This window comes from Notamacropus eugenii, chromosome 5, assembly GCF_028372415.1.
Source record: "Notamacropus eugenii isolate mMacEug1 chromosome 5, mMacEug1.pri_v2, whole genome shotgun sequence".
Lineage (NCBI taxonomy): Eukaryota > Metazoa > Chordata > Mammalia > Diprotodontia > Macropodidae > Notamacropus > Notamacropus eugenii.
The window spans coordinates 417,693,472-417,711,113 of NC_092876.1; the positions used below are offsets into that span (position 1 = coordinate 417,693,472).

Below are 17,642 nucleotides of genomic sequence, written 5' to 3' on the forward strand. Positions count from 1 at the left end.
ATAGACACATAATTAATGTAATAAGTATTTGGAGAAAGTGAAATTAAAGTTTATTGTTACTATTGATTAGTTGTACAACTAAATCATGACAAATAATTAAACAGCAATATACACTCTGTAGTTAATCCTCAAGACTGTGATTTGGGTGCCTCTTCAAATTTGGGATCTGTAAATGAGAAAAAAAAATCAAAGTTACTAATCTTTACACATATGACAAAGTAAAAAGGAAGGCGGGCAGAGAAATGGGTACAATTTCTTTGAAAAGCTTGCCCTGTGCATATAGTATCTGGAAGGTAAACACACTCCAATTTTTTAAAATTACTTCAGTAGCATGGGAAAAAAAGTCAAAAACCAAAACTGACCAGACTATACTGGGCTTCACTCTGCAGGCGACGATAACTGAATATTTGGGAAATATTGATATGTATTATTTCCCAATATTTTAAATAGAGATAAGCAGCTGGACAAGACAAATTATATTAAGAAATCTATGCAGGAATCTGTTATAATCTTGGAATCTTGAAAGAATAGAGCTTTTTGCTAGGTTTTTGTTGTTGTTTTTTTTTTTTTTTTACAACATCTCAGATAGGAGAGATACCAAAAGGATGGTTAAAAAAATTATAACAAATTAATCCTGGACCTGATAATTATTATCCCTAAGAACTGAAGCAAATCATATAACCTCTTTGAGACTTCATTTCCTCATCTGTAAGTACAACAAAAAGGGGTCGATGAGATGACTTCCAAGATTCCTTTACAACTTTAAATCTAAGAACCGAGGGAAAGGATAAACGTGGTTCTCCAAAGGATGTACCTTGTGAGGTACAGGGGGAGGTCTGAAAGAAGCTATTAAGAAGAGATAAAGATAGGTGCTTCAGAGGGATAGCATTTCTGACTAAGCATAGGTGATAAATGATGCAGTGGAAGCAAAGAGGAAAAATCAGAATTAAATGAGCCCTTTTAACATTGAGCAAGCATACCAGTAAAAGAATTCTGGTTAATGGGCTATTAACTAGTTAATGGTTTTACTGTGAATTAACATTAAAGAAAGTACTTAAGATTAAGTCTGCTGAAAGGGCAGTATGAAATGAGCCTAGGAAAGTTACTAAAATTGTTAGTAACCTGAAAAAAATTACCAGGTTAGGTGCATAGGAAACTGTAAGGTAACTTTCAGACTTTTGTGGAGAATATGACAGGATGAGTTCAAATGTCAGTATATCAACGGCCTTTAATTTCAAGAATTCCCTCCACTCAATGAAGGTCAAATCTTTTCTATAATTTGTAGCCTTAAGAATCATTTGGATTTAAAGAGATAAAGTGATTTGTTTGTAGTCATATAACTAAGTAACATGAGATGATCTGAACTCAGACATCCCCAATTCCAAGTTTAGCATATTATCCACTATGTCATGCTGCTTTTTAAGGAGACCTCATATCAGAGTCAATATGGAAACAACACTAACAAGGCTATGATCACACTCCTCTCTAATTCTATCTCTTGTCCTACTACTGGATGTCCAAGATCCTCACTCCTCTCTATTCTCCTAGGCCATCACCCCATTTTTGATATTCTATGTGAACTATTTCAACATGGCACGATTCTTGTTCCCAACATCCACCTTCTCCATTCCTATTCCAGCTAACAAGGAGATCATGAAGCTGTGCTAACCAGGTCCACTACAAAGTTGTGCAATTCAATTGCAACTGAACTACTGCTATTGCACAGAAATCCTTCTCTCTTAATGACTCACATTCCTCAGAATGGCTCTTTGAAACCACCTCTTACCTTTGCTAAAGCTTTCAGACAGACACCCTTCCCTTTTCTCAGTGGAAAGTCATCTGAACTCTACCAGTGTCACTTCCCCCCTTACAAACCCTCCATATTATAGCAGAACTGGAAACTAAGGGCATTCCCATTAACTGGGGAAAGGCTGAATAGACCAAGGCATATATATTAATGAAATGGAATACTACTACTATGTAGTGAGAAATGGTGAAAGATGATTTCAGAGAAAACTGGGGAGCCTTATGTGAGTTGATGCAGAGTGAAATACAAACAAGAGATTTATACTGTAACAATAACATTGTGAAAAAAATCAAACAGATTTTGAAAGACTTGTGAACACTCATTGATGCAAATGACAGACCAAGACTCTAGAATGCTAGCCACCTCCTGATACAGAGAACCAAAAAACTGTAGAATGAGATGCACATTTATGGACACGGACAACACAGGAATCTGTTTTGACTATGAATATTTGTTAAAAAGGTGTCCCCCTACTCTTCTTTTCTGAGAGGAAGAGGCAGAAAGGAGAAATAATGTACTTGATAAGTGAAAAAAAATTCAACTGAAAACATTAAAAAGTTCAATTTTTTTATAAAGCCTATGTTCTTATCCATTATTCCTTCCAGTTTCGAGTGGTTGAGGTGAGTTTCCTCCTTTTGTGACCTTGAGCCCAAACTTTTGTCACTCCATTTTCCTTTCTCCTTATTCTCTTTCTCAGTTTTTATCTCCTCTGCAATTAGCTCTTTTTTCTAATCTGTCCCACACCATTCACAAAATATAAAACCATACTCCACTGGCCCTGCCAATTCACTAACAGATTGTCCCATGTCTTACCCCCTATCATAAAAATTTCAGATAAAGTATCTTTGTCTACCTGGCTTCTGTTCTGACAACTCTGATGAAACAACTTTCTCCAAAGTTATCAGTTGCATCTTTATTGTGAAATTCAGTGACCAAGTGTACTCTCACCACTTCATCCTCCGCCTCTTCTGCAGCATTTACCCACCATCATCCAATAAGAAATCCAGCCCTACATCTAGATATTATATTTTTTGATGGGGCAGAGCAAAAGTATGGAAAAAAGATGTAACAATATCTATGTCATCCAGATTTCCCTTGAAAACTTCCAAGAGGGAACCCACTCTCCTTCAAGAGTTTCGATTTTTAGGAAATTTTTCCTTAAATCAAACTTAAATCTCCCTTTCTGCAAATCTCATCCATTGGCTCTGGGTCCAACCAATACATCTGATCCTTCTGCTTCACAGGAGTCCTTCAAATACTTGAAAGCACCCATCATACTCATCTTTAAGTGTTTTTACTTTAAACATTCCGAGTTGTTTCAACTGACCCCAATACTGCATGAACTTGAGGTCCTTTCGCCACCCTGTTTACTCTCACTTGAACGTATCTCTTAAAATAAGATGCTCAAAACAGAAACAATAGTCGGGGCAGTGTTTTGAATACTATTACTTTCAATGCAGTCTGAGATTGCACTAGCATCTTCTCACTGCTGACTCAAATCAAGTTTGTAATCTCTGGCTCTTCCAGAAGAATTATTATATAGCCATGCTTCCCCAATAAACTATGCGCTTGAGAGCAGATATTTGTCTTTTGCCTTTCTTTGCATCTACAGGACTTAGTAAGTGCCTACCAAACAGTGGGTACCTTATAAATGCCTACTGACTGACTGGCAAAGACTTAGAAACAGAAATGACCTAATTAACCTACTACAAAGCAGGAGTTTGAGACCCAGAGAGGGTAAGCAACTTGCATAAGGTCATACACATAAATAAGTTTAGAGAGGGAACGTTCTGTTTACTATACCAATCCAGTCTGACATCTTTTTAGATTCTGTTATATCAAGCATGTTAGCTTATCCACTCAAGCTTTTAACCTCTGCAAACTGGATTAGCAGACTTTTATAAATGCCTGCACAACCTGTGGCCCACCAAAGGATTTCCTGCAAAAAATGCAGAGGGTCTGAAATCCTTTGGCAGGCCACAGGTTGTGCAGGCCTGCTTTAATCTATCTTGCCCTGGTCCCTCTCCTGAACTAGACATATATCATCAACTGCCTCTTGGACCACATGAACTTAATGCTTAATACGGAATTCACAAAACCCTCCCTACTTCCAAGTTTCACTATGAAGGCATCACCATATCCAGGCCTACAACTTCAGTGTCATCCTTAACTCCTCACTCTCACTCATTCACTCTGTATCCAATCCATGAACAAATCCTGTCATTTTTGTCTTCACCGCCGTTCCTGTAAACATCTCCTTTTCCTAATTCACAAAGCCACAAACCTACTTTAAGCCCTGATCACCTCTCTTCTGGATTATTACTGCTAGGTTTCTATCTAGTCTCCTCTCCAAATCTTTCCCTATTCCAATGTAGCCTCCGTGCAACTGACAAAGTCAGTTTTCTAAAGAGTTGTTATGCCCATGTCACCTCCCTACTCAATATACTCCAGTGGATCCCTATTACTTCTAGGACCATATATAGAAGTCCTAGATCCAGCACACTGGCATACTTGCCCTTCCTCCAATAACAACACTCCATTTTCCATCTTTGCACTTCTGCACTGGTTAAATCCAATGCTAGAAATGCTCTATTCCCTCCCCTCCATATCTTGGTTTCCTTAGAGACTCAGATCAAATGCCTGTTCCTGTAAGAGGCTCTCCCAGGTCCCCCAGTGTTACTAGTACCTTCCCCTCTCAGATTACCTTCTAACAATTCTGAATCTAGATTGAATTTACTTACTTTCATGTTATCTTCCCCACTAGAACGTAAGCATTTTAAGAGCATGGGTTATTTTTTTCCTTTCTTTGTATCATCAGAGCTTAGCAAAGGGCCTGTCACATAGTAAAGCACGTAAGAAATGCTTGCTGATTTGACTTTTATCCAAGTCACTAATAAAAATGATAAACCACTCAGGGATACTGCATGTTGATCTCAACCGTTTGGGGCCAAATAATTCCACCTAATCATACAATTACACCTATTCTAGCTAGTCTACAAGGATAGCATAGGGCTTTGTCAAACAAATCACTAAAATCTAGGTAAACTGTATCTAAAGTATTCCCCTGAACTACCAGTTTAGCAACCCTATTTTGGTTTTTTTTTTAAAAAAAAGGAAACCAATTTGGTCTGGCATGCCCTGTTTTTGATAAAACCATGCTGCCAAAATTGAAGTTCACTGGTCTACAGTTTGTAGATGCCAGTCTCTTTCCTTCTTTGAAAAATGTGAACATTTGTCCTTTTCTAGTTCTGCTACACCTCTCTCATCCTTCAGGATCTTTCAAAGATCACTAACAGCAACTTATCAATAATATCTCCCAGTTCTTTCAAGTATCATAGAATACTGTTTAACTGTATCTTATCAAGAGAAGTTCCTTTATTGCCTCTCAAATCTTTTTTAGTAGTCAAAATCAGAATCAAAATAAGATTTGTCTTTTTATATCTTCTGTTATCATAATGCCACCTACTATAAGCAACAAATCTATCACCTCTCTATGATCCTCCCCCCTACCTATTCAGCTTAACACCAACTTCATCTCCTACTCCCTACAAAAGGAAAACGTCTTGGTTATCCTTAGAATTCATTACTAGCTTCACCTAAGGGTGAGCTTTAGCATTCTTGAATGTGCCACATTTTTGTATTCATTCTAGTCTAGAGATGCAACCTCTCCTTTGCAAAAAGAGAAAGCTGGAAAGCCATCTTTGGAAAGCTACTCCTCTTCCTTAAGTTTACACTTGTGATATCTACTTGGAAGCTGACAAATCCTAATTTCTATTTATTCTGAGGATTTGAGTTGGCTCTCAAAAATGTTATTCAACACATTTCACAAATGTGAAATGCCTAAGTTTTGCAGGTGAACTTTCTCATTTTCCCTTTCCTTGTTTAGACACTATTTTATCATAATTAGTTATTAGGAAAAGCACCTAACACCAAATATAGGTGTTAAGATGGGTAGGAGAATGGAATCAGTTTTCCATTTTATTATAAGAGAAAAATTCAAGAAATCTAGAAAAATAGCATTCCATCTATATTCTCAGAGTTAGCAAGAGGAAAGAACACAGGATTTGGAGTCAATAGATGTGTCTGTACTGCTCACTGAGTAACTCTGAACAGATCACTCAGATCTTTCTGGACCTCTATTTTCTCTTCTCTAAAATGAGGATAATACAATCTGCCCTAACTCAGAGTGTTATCATGAGGATCAAAAGAGATAATATACATAAGTAAAATGCAAATAAACTTTAAAACACTGTTAACAAAAGTACTGTAAGTAAACTGTTAAGTAAGTACTTAAACACCTAGCACCTGCTAACCAACTAAGAGAAAGTAACAACTAAGCTCAAATAAAAATGATTCTAAAGCAACAAAAAGAAACTTCTGGCCAAGATAAAAACAGCACTGGCTTCTCCACACTATTTTATACCAAGCAAAGGTTTCAATCTTTTTAGGAAAAGAATGCTTTTTCACCCTAAACAGGAGAAATGCTTTCAGCCACACAGTTTAATTGTGTCTTTCAATACCCTGGACAATCACTCAACAAGCATTTATTAAACATCTTCTATACGTAAGGCAATGTGAAACAACTCCTACTCTCAAGTTTACATGCCATCTGAAAAAACAAGTACATTTGTAAATACATATAGAAGTATAAATAGAAAATAAATACAAGGTAGTTAGGGAGGGAAGACATTAGCAATTAAAAGAATTACAAAAGGCTTCATGAAGAAGGTGGTGTTTGAGCATAATTTTGAAGGAAGAGATTGTATGAAATAGAAATGAAAAGGGAATGCAGGTCACAGAGATGGGATCTGAAGTGTGAGGGAGTAAAGCCAGGACAGTTTGGATCTGCTGAAGAGACTGTGGGTGAGGGAGTGATATATAAGGAGGCTGAAAAGATAGGGCCATGACATGGACTTTAAAAACAGTATGAAAGAATTTAAATTTGAACCTAAAGGCAATAAGAAACTGCTGGTGTTTAATAAGTAGGTAAATGACATGGTCCAATCTCATACTTAAGGAAAATCATTTTTTGCAGCTTAAGAAACTTAAGGCAGGGAGACCAATGGAGTGGCTATTACAAAAATCTAAATTAGAGGTGATGGACTAAAGCTGCATGAATCCAGAGAAGGACACAGACACTAGAGTTATAAATGGCATAATCTGTCACCTAACTGGTATGAGCAAGGCTGAAGAGTCAAGGCTAAAGCCAAAATATGAACCTGGAGAACTGCAAGAACCTCAGAAAAAGGGAAGTATGGGAGGGGGTTTGGGTGGAAAAATAATGAGTTCTGTCGTGGATATGGGAAGTTTGAGATGTCTCTGGGGTATTCAGTCTGAAATGTCCAAAAGACAATTAATTAATGATGACAGTCTAAATGTGAGGATAGTGACTGGGGCTGGATATATAAATTTGCAACACTGATATGATAATTAATCCTAGACTAGAAGGACCAGGTAAGTCAATTGCTATTATAATTACTGACATAATTTACATTTATAAAATGTGTAATATCACTTAAAGTAAACTAACACCCAGTTAGGAGGATGATGAACAAGCAAAGGAGACTAACAAGTGGTCAGATAGGAAGAGAACCAGGAGAAAGTAGTATCACAAAAAGAGATGAGGGAGGGAAGGAAAAGAAGACAAGACTGTCCAGGAAGAAGGAATAATCAATAGAGTCAAATACCTCAGACGCACAAAAATACTCTTCTCCCAATTTATAAATGCTGACTACATGATGGTCCATTTGCTACTGTAAGTTTCCATAACGTAATACTCAAAATGCAATAGTACACATAAACCACAGCATCCTTCTGGAGTGGGAAGATAATTCAATTTGTTTAAATACAAATCTATTTGACTAAACTTTACCGTTAAAAAAACACACCACAAATCTGTCGATAGCCAGTCATTTTGAAATTTCAAAATATTTCTGTGCCAACTTTAGTTTGCTCGGACCCTTGGAATGAAATGCTCTTCCAAATTAAATTTATATCTATAAATCACTAACCCAGGATTTACCTTGAAAATTAAAACTTACCTTCAAATTTGAATGTTGGGAATGTATTCATGTCTGCTTTACCATACATCTGCTTGAGCCTAAATAGTTCCCTCTCCAGATCTTGTTGATATTCAGGACCTATATCAACAGGTCCTCCGACTGCTCTAATGTGCAAAAAAATAAAAATTCATTCTCTCATTTATACAAAATAATTTTAATTTCACCAAGTAACAAGAAGATAGTATGTATCTGGAGATATGAAAATATATTTCGGGGAGAGGGAAACCTGGTCTGTGACTATATCAGTACAGAGAACTCAACTTTAGACCTGGAGCACTGAGACACTGTAAGATCTGCCCATGGTGTCACAGTCAGTATGCGCCAAAGGGGAGGACCTAAACTCAGGTTTTCCTAACTACAAGACCAGCTCTCTAGTCATTAAACCACATTGTTTCTTACTGAACAGAGGTATCAACCTATTTCAAACTAATTGATTTAAATATTACCTGCTACAACACCAAGTAAAGAACAAAGTGGCAATTAAATAAGAACACAGTATAGGGAAGATAGTGTGGTATAATGAAAGGAGCAAAAGAATGAAAGGCAGAACACTTGGCTCTTCTACTAACACAATACCTGGAATAAGTATAAATTGAGAAAAAGTACTAATAAATACAAGTCACTCGTGGAAGGAAAGCATTAGTATCTAGGGAATAAGGAAAGGCTTCATAAAGGTACTACTTGAGCGGTGTTTTAAAGAGAGAGATTCCATGAGGTAGGGGTAAAAAAGGAGTGCCCTGTAGTTGCAGAAAGAGACCATAATCAAAGGCAGAGACAGGAATTGGAGGGTAATATGTATGTGAGGACCAAAGATAAAGGTACTTTTTCTTCTGGAGTAGGTGGGGTACTAAGACACAAGGAGAATGGAAAGATAAATTAGGGACAAGGCGTTTGTAAAGTTTTTTTTCTGGTTCTCACAGCAGCCTTCCACTTTCAAATTACCTGGTATCTATTTTATATGTACCTTGTGTACATACATATGTGTGTATGCAAACATATAAATATGCATATTTATTATAGATTCGCTTTTAAAAGTTTCACCAAGATAAGTCTACACCAATTTAGTTACTGAATAACTAAAAAACAACTTATTATAAGGCAGTTATTTGTATAATGTATTCCCTTAAAAGCTTAACAGTTCTACAAGAGATTCTAATATGTTTTAATACATTTGACAATCAAAAAGGTTCTTTAATACAGTCATGAAAGATACACTTTGAATATTTAAATATTTTATTTCTACTTACTGTCTCTTGGATTTATATTCTCTAATCTTGTCTACAAAGAGTTTTTGAACAGGATCAAGTTCCTTGTTAAATGCAACAGCTGTAACACCAATGTTCCTTCGAAAATACAATGAAGTTGCAGACTGAACAAGAGATAAAAACCTGGAGAGTCTTTTAAGAGCCATGGTGATCCTAAAGATAAATGAACAGAATCAAACAATTAGGTTTAATGAATGGCAAATTCTGTACATAGCTGTAAAGTACAACGGGATTCTAATTATACCCTCATCCAAAAGGGTTAAATCACACCAAAACTTGATACAATGCCATGTAATATGCTTCACTGTACCAAGAACTTTCTGTAGACAGTGATGTCTGAGCACAGAAAACAATAATCCCCACCGTTATTCTCATATTTCTGAGATCCTTTCATGTTTAAAATCCCTTTCAGTTTTTTACGCTCTTACACATATGAAAGAAAAAAAGGAGGTTAAAACATTAAACGTCAGAACAAACAATCTGTACCTAAGAAAACCCAAGGACACTTGGGCTCCAATCCCAGCTGGAATGCTAGAGTAACTATGTAACAGGCGTGTTACCTCCAGCTCTCACATTCGTCAGTATCCAATTACGCTTCGTTCTAAGCAGGTCCACTTTCCTACTAAACCTATTTTCTCCAAGTTCAGGTGTTACAGGTGGAGTGCTAGAAGGGATCATCGAAATGCACCCTCTCCCATGGTAGAGGAGAGCTCAGCTTTCTGAGGTTCATCCCCCCCCTCCCCCTCCATCTATTCGGGTGCACTTTGCACAAAAGCAAACGCGAAGCTGCAGGTGAGCCCTGGGACCCTTTCCTGGCCACTAACTTGTCCTGGGGGTGACCTTGGGCGCCCAACAGGTCACAGCCAGCCTTCCCCTCCCGATCTCAAAACAATCATATCCTCCGGCCTCACTGCCTTCCCCACCCCCACCCATTCGGGAATATTTATATTTTCCCTAAAAAGTTAAGGGAGGGAACCGCGGCGCCCGAACCCCGGCCTGGGGCACCAAGGGCAAAGAGCCCGGCCCCTTCCCCAGAAGACACGAGGCCTAAGGGGAAGAGCGGGACAGGCCGCCGCTGACCCCTCGCTGCTTTTCTGGGCGAGGAGGGGGTTAGAACCTGCCCTTGGACGCAGCGAGCTCCGAACGAGCCCGGCCTACCTGGCCCGACCGTTCAGCCACAGTCACCTTGCAGCCCGCTCCGGACTCCCGAGCACTCGAAGCCACCAGAGTCCTACTTCCGGTCCTTGCCCCGCCCCCCTTGGCCTCCCCACCCTCCGAATTGCATTATGGTTCGCCGCTACCGCCACTGGCTCTCGCTACTTACCGGAGAGGGAGGAACGTTGGAAACCCGCAGTGACTTTAGTCGACCTAGGTGAGATCTACGGCGAGTTTTTCGGGAGGAAACGGAACGGAAAGTGCTTCCGGGTCCTGTGACGAATACCTCGTCACCGCCATCTTTTTTTGTCCCTTCTTCCCCCTACCCTTCCTGCCCTTTCCCTCTCTCTTCCCCCCCCCCCCTCCACAACCCGCGCGTGGAAACCATTGATCTGTACGCATGCGCACTCGAGCGCTATTTTCCTCCCGGTCGCCTTTCTAGGTTGTTGTTAATACGTTTAAAGCAGAGCGTAGGAGAATGCATGTAGAAGGGTTCGGGATAGGTGGAGGCCTTGTGGTCCCGTGAACCTCCATTTTCCGAAGGGGGAGGCCAGGGGGTGAAGGCTTGTTCCCCGCGGGTCCGTCTCCGGGTGTCAGGGGTGGGGGGTGGTTCTGGGAGTTGTAGTCTAGGGCCCGTAAGCGCCCGGAGAGCCGGAGGGGGCCGGAGGGGGGGTGCTCTGATCTCTCTCTGGGTGCCGGAGAAAGGCCCCGAGGTCCGAGCCTCGCCGGAGCCGTGGCTTTGCTTGGGGAGTCGCAGGAAGCGGAGCCGGAGGCGCCACGGTTGTCATTTGGCTCCGAGACCCGTGTAGGAGAGAGAGGCTGATTCCCAAAGCGGGTGAGTGGCCCAAGTCAGGGAGGGGCCGCGGCCGGCGAGCGGGGGCCGCGGCCGGGCTCCGGGCCGGGCTCGAGCCTGCCCCTCTCGCACTAACCGGCCACCGTCACTGTTTTGTTTCCGCTCCATCCTGACGCGGTGCCTCCTATTTCCGTTTGTGAGATTGGAGGGAGAGGGACCTGAGCGGTGCCCGGGGAGGAGGCGCCGGGCTCGGCGGGGGGGCTCTCGCTGGACACCCCCTTTCTCCCTGGAGACCGTCCCCCCTCCCCCTTGGCCCTCGAGCCCCCGTCGGGATGTCCCGGAGGCCGCATCTAGGGACGCTTGGGCCCCCGGAATCCTCGTCCGCCCCAATACTTAAAAACTTGTCTCCTCCCCACCCCCATCCCCACCTCGGCACCACCTCGGTTGTTTGCGGGGACGGACTCCGGGGCTGCCGGTTTCGGCTCGTGGACCGGGGCTGCCCCGGGCCCCCCGCCTGCACTCGGCTGGTTTAGGTTGAAGTCATTGCGGTGCCCCAGGAGAAGGGTGCTGCCTCCAGAACCGGGGAGTTTTGTAAACTTTAAAGATTATTTTCCTACGTCCTCTTAATTGGAATGTCTGGGAGCCTACTTTGAAGTGTAATCTAAAGTTTAGCTGATTAACTCCCCGAAAGCAGCGAGTACTTTCTTAGTTGGTCTTTGCCGAGGAATTCGCACTTAATGTTCATCTAATGATTCCTCTCTAAGCTTTTATCCGAGCTTAAAAACCGAGAAAGTTATCACGCCGACATTGTACGGTCAAAATAAAGGGATCTGGATCTCCTAACTTCAGATGCAGCGCTGAAAAGTGCCTTAAAGGACGCCAGGCCCCTCGTGTACAGCTGAGGGGAGGAAACTGAGGCCACAAGAGGTCAATTATGTTTTTTAGCTGTTGTCTAGTGGATGTGAAGTGTCTGCGAGAGAAGTGGCTATTTATGGGTCATTGCAACAAAGATCATTTAAAAGATAGCAATGGAAGACAAAGAGATTGGGATTAAATGAATGAAGTATTGTTTAGCCGCCAGCTGTATGCCAGGCACTGTAAGCACTGGAATCACAGATGTACAAATGAGTCACTTGGAGTCTTCAGGGGGTTGAACATATTAACAAATACAAGGATGAGAGTTTTGGTTAGTGAATTAACAGGGATTGTGAGTGGGTACGGGGGAGGAGAATAAGCATTTTTATAGTGCCTACTATGTGCCAGGCACTGTGCAGAGTGCTTTACAAGTAAGTATTCTCTTATTTGATCCTCATTACAACCCTGTGAGATAGGTGCTGTTATTTTCCCTGTTTTACAGTTGAGGAAACTGAGGCAGGCAGAGGTCAAGTGACTTGCTCAGGGTTTCACAACTGAATTCTTACTCATTTCAGATACAGGGCTCTATCCATCCAGCTGCCTCTGAGTAGGGTCATAAGATTTTCTAGTAGCAGGGGTCATGTTGATTCAATTACTGTTCCCAGGGCAAAAAGGGGAGAAGGGCATTAGCAGTCACTGCTACTTTTGGCATCAGGGCAGATTGCAGGATGTGGGGCCCTGTTTTCTTGATAGATGGAGTGTAGTCTGGTGCCCTCTCTATATAGTCTGTAGTTGATGAGGTGAATTTTCACTCATCCAACAATCAGGATATCTCAACTTCAGAGGGAGTACCAAAGCTCAGTAGATTAAGTGTAGGAAGGTGTTATTTTTAAGGAAAAGGGCAACTGCAGAGCACAGGGCAAATAACTGTTCTGATTAGCTTTAAAAGTCTGGAGACTTTGACTTCTCCCTTAAACAGTCAGACTTCTAGAAAAGCAACTAACCTGATTGCTGCTCTGTTGTCTCATCTTCTGCTCCTTAAGCCCTTTCATTTTCTCCCCATCTCTTACCACTCAAGTAAAATAGGTCTCTACAAGGTCACTAATGAACTCTTTATGATAAAAACCAGTGACTTTTCCCTCAGTCCTCATCTTTCAGTATTTTTCTGCAGAACTTGACACTCTGAAATGTCCCTTCCTTGTGGATAGTCTCTCTGGTTTTTCCATCCTATCCCCTATTTTTGAGTAAGTCAACAAGCATCAGGTGCTTATTGTGTGCCAGGCTCCATGCTCAGCTCTGGGTATGTATATAAATATTTCCTCAGAGAGGGAAGACAGCACAAATGGGAGCTGGAAAGTGGCAAGGTTAGAGGTACCTACATGAGGATCAGAAAATGAAGGATGGATGGTCTAGATGAACTTGGGGCCTTGAAGGCCACATGTTGCCATCGAGGTCTTCGAGTGCAGCCTTTTGACTGATTCCAAGTTTTATAAAACAAAACCTTTTATTAAGGGGATTTGTTCTGTGAAGTTTGGATTCAGTCAAAGGGCTGCACTTGAGGACCTAGAGGGTCACATGTAGCCTTGAGGCTGCAGCTTCCCCACTCCTGGCTGGACCTTTCCCTCAAAATGGAGTTACTATAGGAGTAGAGAGAGAAAGCAGATGAATCTGTGGTCTTGAATTATGTAGAGTTTTGAACTTAGCCCTCTTTTGTTCTTTTAGTACATCCACTGTCTCAACAGCTTCCATGGGCTCAACTGTCATCTTTATTTTAGATAACTCCCAGATTGCTCATCTAGCTGTCCTTTTTTTCCTGGGGTCCAGGCAGATATATCCAATCACTTGCAAAACAGCTCTTATCTGGATATCCCCAATTGAAGGTACCACCATCCTGTCAGTCTCCCACCATTAGCAACATCGGTTATCCAGGATCCTCCCCTCTTAAAACCTCCATATTTTGTTAATTGACAGGTCACTTCTCCTCCAGTATCTCTTCCTATCTCTGCATTTGTGCAGCTACCATCCTAGTTCAGGCCCTCAGAATTTCTCACCTACATGATTTTAAGAGTCAGTCTCCCCCTTCTAATAAATCTATCTTTCATAATGTCCAGCTATCTTGTTTTACAGAGAAGGAACAAGATCCAGGAAGGTTAAATGGCTCACACAGGAGTGTCACACAGGTACTAAAAATGAGAGAACTTGAAACCAGGTTCTCTGACTCCATATCTGGTGCTTTTTCTACTGTACAAGTGTTACTGTTTTTGTAATACATAGTTTTGGCCATGCTATTATACTACTTAAGTATGGTAATGGCACCCTCAGGCTTCTAAGATAAATATGGCATTTAAAGCCCTTTACGATATGGTTCAACTTTTTTAAAAATTTAAAAATACCAAATAAGTTGCAAATATCCATAAATAAAACAGATAAAGAGACTTGTAAATGAAACTGCAAATCTGTTACATTCCCTTTGCTCTAAAGCAGCAGTGTCAAATTCAAATAGAAACTGATCCAGAAAACCACAAATTAACATTAAAGCCGTTGCATTTGTATTTATTTTGTTAAGACTTTCCCAGTTACATCTTAATCTGTTTCAGGGCTGTTCTTGGGAGTTTTGCAGGCAATTTGGGGAGAGAGTTTGACACTTCTGCTTTAAAATATGCAATAAATTAGACATCTGACCAAACTCTAAGCAGTCCACAGTGCTTGTTTCAGCTTCCTGGCCTTTGGCTTCAAGAAGCTGTAGCATGCCCAGTGGCCACACCCTGGTTAAAAAAAAAACAAAAACAACTCAGCTCACTGCTAAACCAAGTTGAGGGTAACCAGTGGGCCTCAAACCTGTTGGTGAGTAAGGGGGATGTTCACCCCAAGCATGTGAACACTTCCCTTGGTGAAATGATTGAATGAGAACAATTTGTTCCAATGAAGGTGATTGAGGGGGGTGAGGTGGGGTGCTTAGAGCTTAGCCAAGTTCTAAGAGGATTCACCTTATCTTCCTTCTAACCAAGTTCTAAACGCTCCACAAGCCTGCTTCAGCCACCTTCATGGCTATTGGAACAAATTATTCTCATCCACACATTTTATCAGGGAAAAGTCTCCACATGCTTGGGTTAGACACCCCCCTAACTTGCCAAAGGGTTTGAGACCCCTGAGTTACCTTCAACCTGGTTTAACCTGTCTGCCAAAACCAGTTTACTGGGATGTGGCCTCTGTGCATGCTATAACTTCTTGGAGCCATAAGTTAGAGGTGGATCAGGTAGAAAGCAGTCCAGAAAAGGGCTCAGCAGCCCTCACACCAGATACTGGTCTTCCCTGAACATACCCTATGCCCCCTTTGAGGCCTTGAAAGGGCATCACTGAATCAAAGGATATACAGTTTTGTAACTGTTGGCTATCCCAGAGTGGGTATAATTACCATTTCACCAGTAGAGGATTAGTGTGCACATTCTCCCCCAGACCTGTCAACATTTGTCAATTTTGATCAGCTTTGTCAGTCTGGAGTGTGGGAGGTAGAACCTTAGAGCTGCTTTAATTTGCATTTCTCTAGTTATTAGTGATTTCGAGCATTCATGTCATATGATTTTGGAGCAGGAATAGGGAACCTGTGACCTAGAAGGCCACAGGTGGCCTTCTAGGTCCTTGGATGTGGCCTTTTGACTGAGTCCAGGTTTTACAGAACAAATATTTATTATTAAGGGGATTTGTTTCGTGAAGTTTGGATTCAGTCAGAGAGCTACACTTGAGGACCTAGAGGGCCACCTGTGACCTTGAGGCTGCAGGTTCCCCACCCCTGGTTTAGAGTTTTCCTTTAAAACTATTTATATCTTTTGGCCATTTATCAAAGGGCAAATGATTCTTGTTTGTATAAATTCAGATTAGTTCCTTATAAATCTTCGAAATGAGACTTTTGTCATTGTAGAAAGCTATTTGGAACTATGTCCAAAAATTATACTTGCATACTCTTGACCCAGCAGTACCATTACCAGTTGTGTACTCCAGAGAGATCAAAGGAAAAAGACCCGTATATTCAAAAATATTTGTAGCAACTCTTATAATGGCAAAAAATTGGAAACTGGGATACCCATCAGTAGGAGAAATGAACTGAACAAGTTATGATATATGAATGTGATAGCTGTAAGAAATGATGAAAGTATATTTTCAGAGAAACTCTGGAATATTCATGTATAAATGGATGCAGAGTGAAGTGAACAGGATCAGAACAGTTTTTACACTATAACAGCAATTTGTAAAGATAAACAATTTTGAAAGACTTGGGAACTATAATCAATAATGATCAATCACAGTTCCAAAGGACTTCTTATAAAATATGCTATCTTCTGATAGATGATGGTATAAAAGTACAGACTGAGAAATATTTTTTGGACATGCTGGAATTTTGGAAATTTGCTTTGTTTGACTAAGCATGTTTGTGGTAGGGGTATTGATTTTCTTGCTTTCTCAATGGAAATATAGGAAGTGAGAGTCAAATTTTCATGAAAATAAAAATTTTAAAAGAATGAAGAAGAAAGTAAAACAAAAAAAAGAAATGAGACCTGTATCAGAGAAACTTTGCTGCAAAGATTTTTTTTCTTGGTTATTTCTTTTCTAATCATAGCTGCATTGGATTTGTGCACAAACTTTAATTTTATGTAATCAAAAATTTTCCATTTTATCTTCTTTGCTCAAATGCTTTCTTAACATCAGTAAGCCCAGTGGGATCTTATATTGTCTGTACCTTTCAATCAGTTTCAACTGGTCTTCTGTAGAATATTATTTTCTAAAACTTGTCTGTTCTCTTTTCATACTTTCAGGTATGGACTTGATTTATATGTAGATTTTTTTTTAAAGATTTTTTAGAGATGAGAAAGTTAGAAGTTATATTTTCTTTCTCTTCTTTGGTCCGTGATTTGTTCCACAAGTTTGATAACTGCCCTTCTTTCAGATACGCTGAAAATCAGTTCCTCAGCATCCTCAAAATTGTTTTCTTCAGCAAAAATTCCTGTGGTCCATCTCCACTCTTCCCATCTTAGTTTTATCACTCTTAACTTCCTTGTGTAGCATATCAAGGATGATTATTATGTTAAGAGTCCAAGTGTGATGGCTCCACTGTCATTAGAGAAAAAAGTTTGTTATAAAAATCTTCATATACAACTGTCTTACAGTTTTTGTTTTATTTTTTTCTCCTATTTTCAGCCTTTCAAACAAGTTATTTAATAAAGATTTTTGAGGTTTCTGGTCAAGCTTTCTGTACATTTGCTTCTCTCCCACTGCTTTTCACTAGTTTCCCTGTGTTGGCCCTCAATCATGAGGAATTGCTCATATGAAACGAGATAATAACTGTAAAGTACTTAGGCCAGTACTTGGCACATAGTTATTGCTACTTATGCTTGTCATTACTCTCATTATCATCAAAATATTTTAAGCCAACCAGTAAAGAGAATAGGGTTCTCTTGCCTGATTTGGAGCTTCAGCAGGGCTGCTTGTGTCTCCAAAGAGCCCTGTGTCCTCCTTCTTGTTCTCTGATTTATAACCATATATAGGGGGTGGGTATGTGCCTTGAATTTCTGATGATGACATGTGGCCTTAGACCCAAGTGCTGGGAGAAAATGTAGCAGCCACTACAGCCTTTAATTTCTAGATCAGTAGGGATGAAAACCTACCTAAAAGAATTTTAAAATCTCAGTGCTTCATTTTGTACCACATCC

At 40.5% G+C, this 17,642-nt stretch overlaps 2 protein-coding genes across 7 annotated transcripts in view; one reads left to right on the top strand and one right to left on the bottom strand.

The window, feature by feature from the left end:
• Nucleotides 1-27: 27 nt before the first annotated feature.
• ATP5PF (ATP synthase peripheral stalk subunit F6) lies at nt 28-10,608 on the bottom strand. Of its 3 annotated transcripts, none has more exons than XM_072614907.1 (4): nt 10,459-10,608; nt 9,117-9,287; nt 7,849-7,973; nt 28-166 (listed from the first exon to the last, which is right to left on the bottom strand). In XM_072614907.1, exons 2-4 carry the CDS (start codon nt 9,278-9,280, stop codon nt 129-131), a joined length of 327 nt encoding a protein of 108 aa, XP_072471008.1. In that variant the 5' UTR covers nt 9,281-9,287; nt 10,459-10,608; the 3' UTR covers nt 28-128. The 3 variants fall into 3 exon arrangements, with proteins under 3 accessions (XP_072471008.1, XP_072471009.1, XP_072471007.1); XM_072614908.1 differs by having other exon boundaries at nt 10,320-10,467; XM_072614906.1 differs by having other exon boundaries at nt 10,293-10,466.
• The window catches only part of GABPA (GA binding protein transcription factor subunit alpha), a 76,027-nt gene continuing 68,785 nt past the window's right edge, over nt 10,401-17,642 (top strand). The window contains exons 1-2 of one of the 4 annotated variants that reach the window (XM_072614897.1): nt 11,086-11,124; nt 14,065-14,117. The gene's annotated coding sequence lies outside the window, so the exon portion shown is untranslated. Of the gene's footprint in view, nt 10,507-10,997; nt 11,125-11,295; nt 12,010-14,064; nt 14,118-17,642 lie in introns of those variants that run through there. The other 3 variants (XM_072614896.1, XM_072614895.1, XM_072614898.1) reach the window with 3 other exon arrangements.

What these genes read in the sequence shown, in the direction of transcription:
- ATP5PF (XM_072614907.1), bottom strand. Translation starts at nt 9,280, where the DNA reads ATGGCTCTTAAAAGACTCTCCAGGTTTTTATCTCTTGTTCAGTCTGCA. An exon ending in GAATATAAATCCAAGAGACA is followed by an intron (nt 7,974 to 9,116) that starts GTAAGTAGAAAT and finishes TTTGCACATTAG; the next exon opens with AGCAGTCGGAGGACCTGTTG. An exon ending in CCCAACATTCAAATTTGAAG is followed by an intron (nt 167 to 7,848) that starts GTAAGTTTTAAT and finishes TCTCATTTACAG; the next exon opens with ATCCCAAATTTGAAGAGGCA.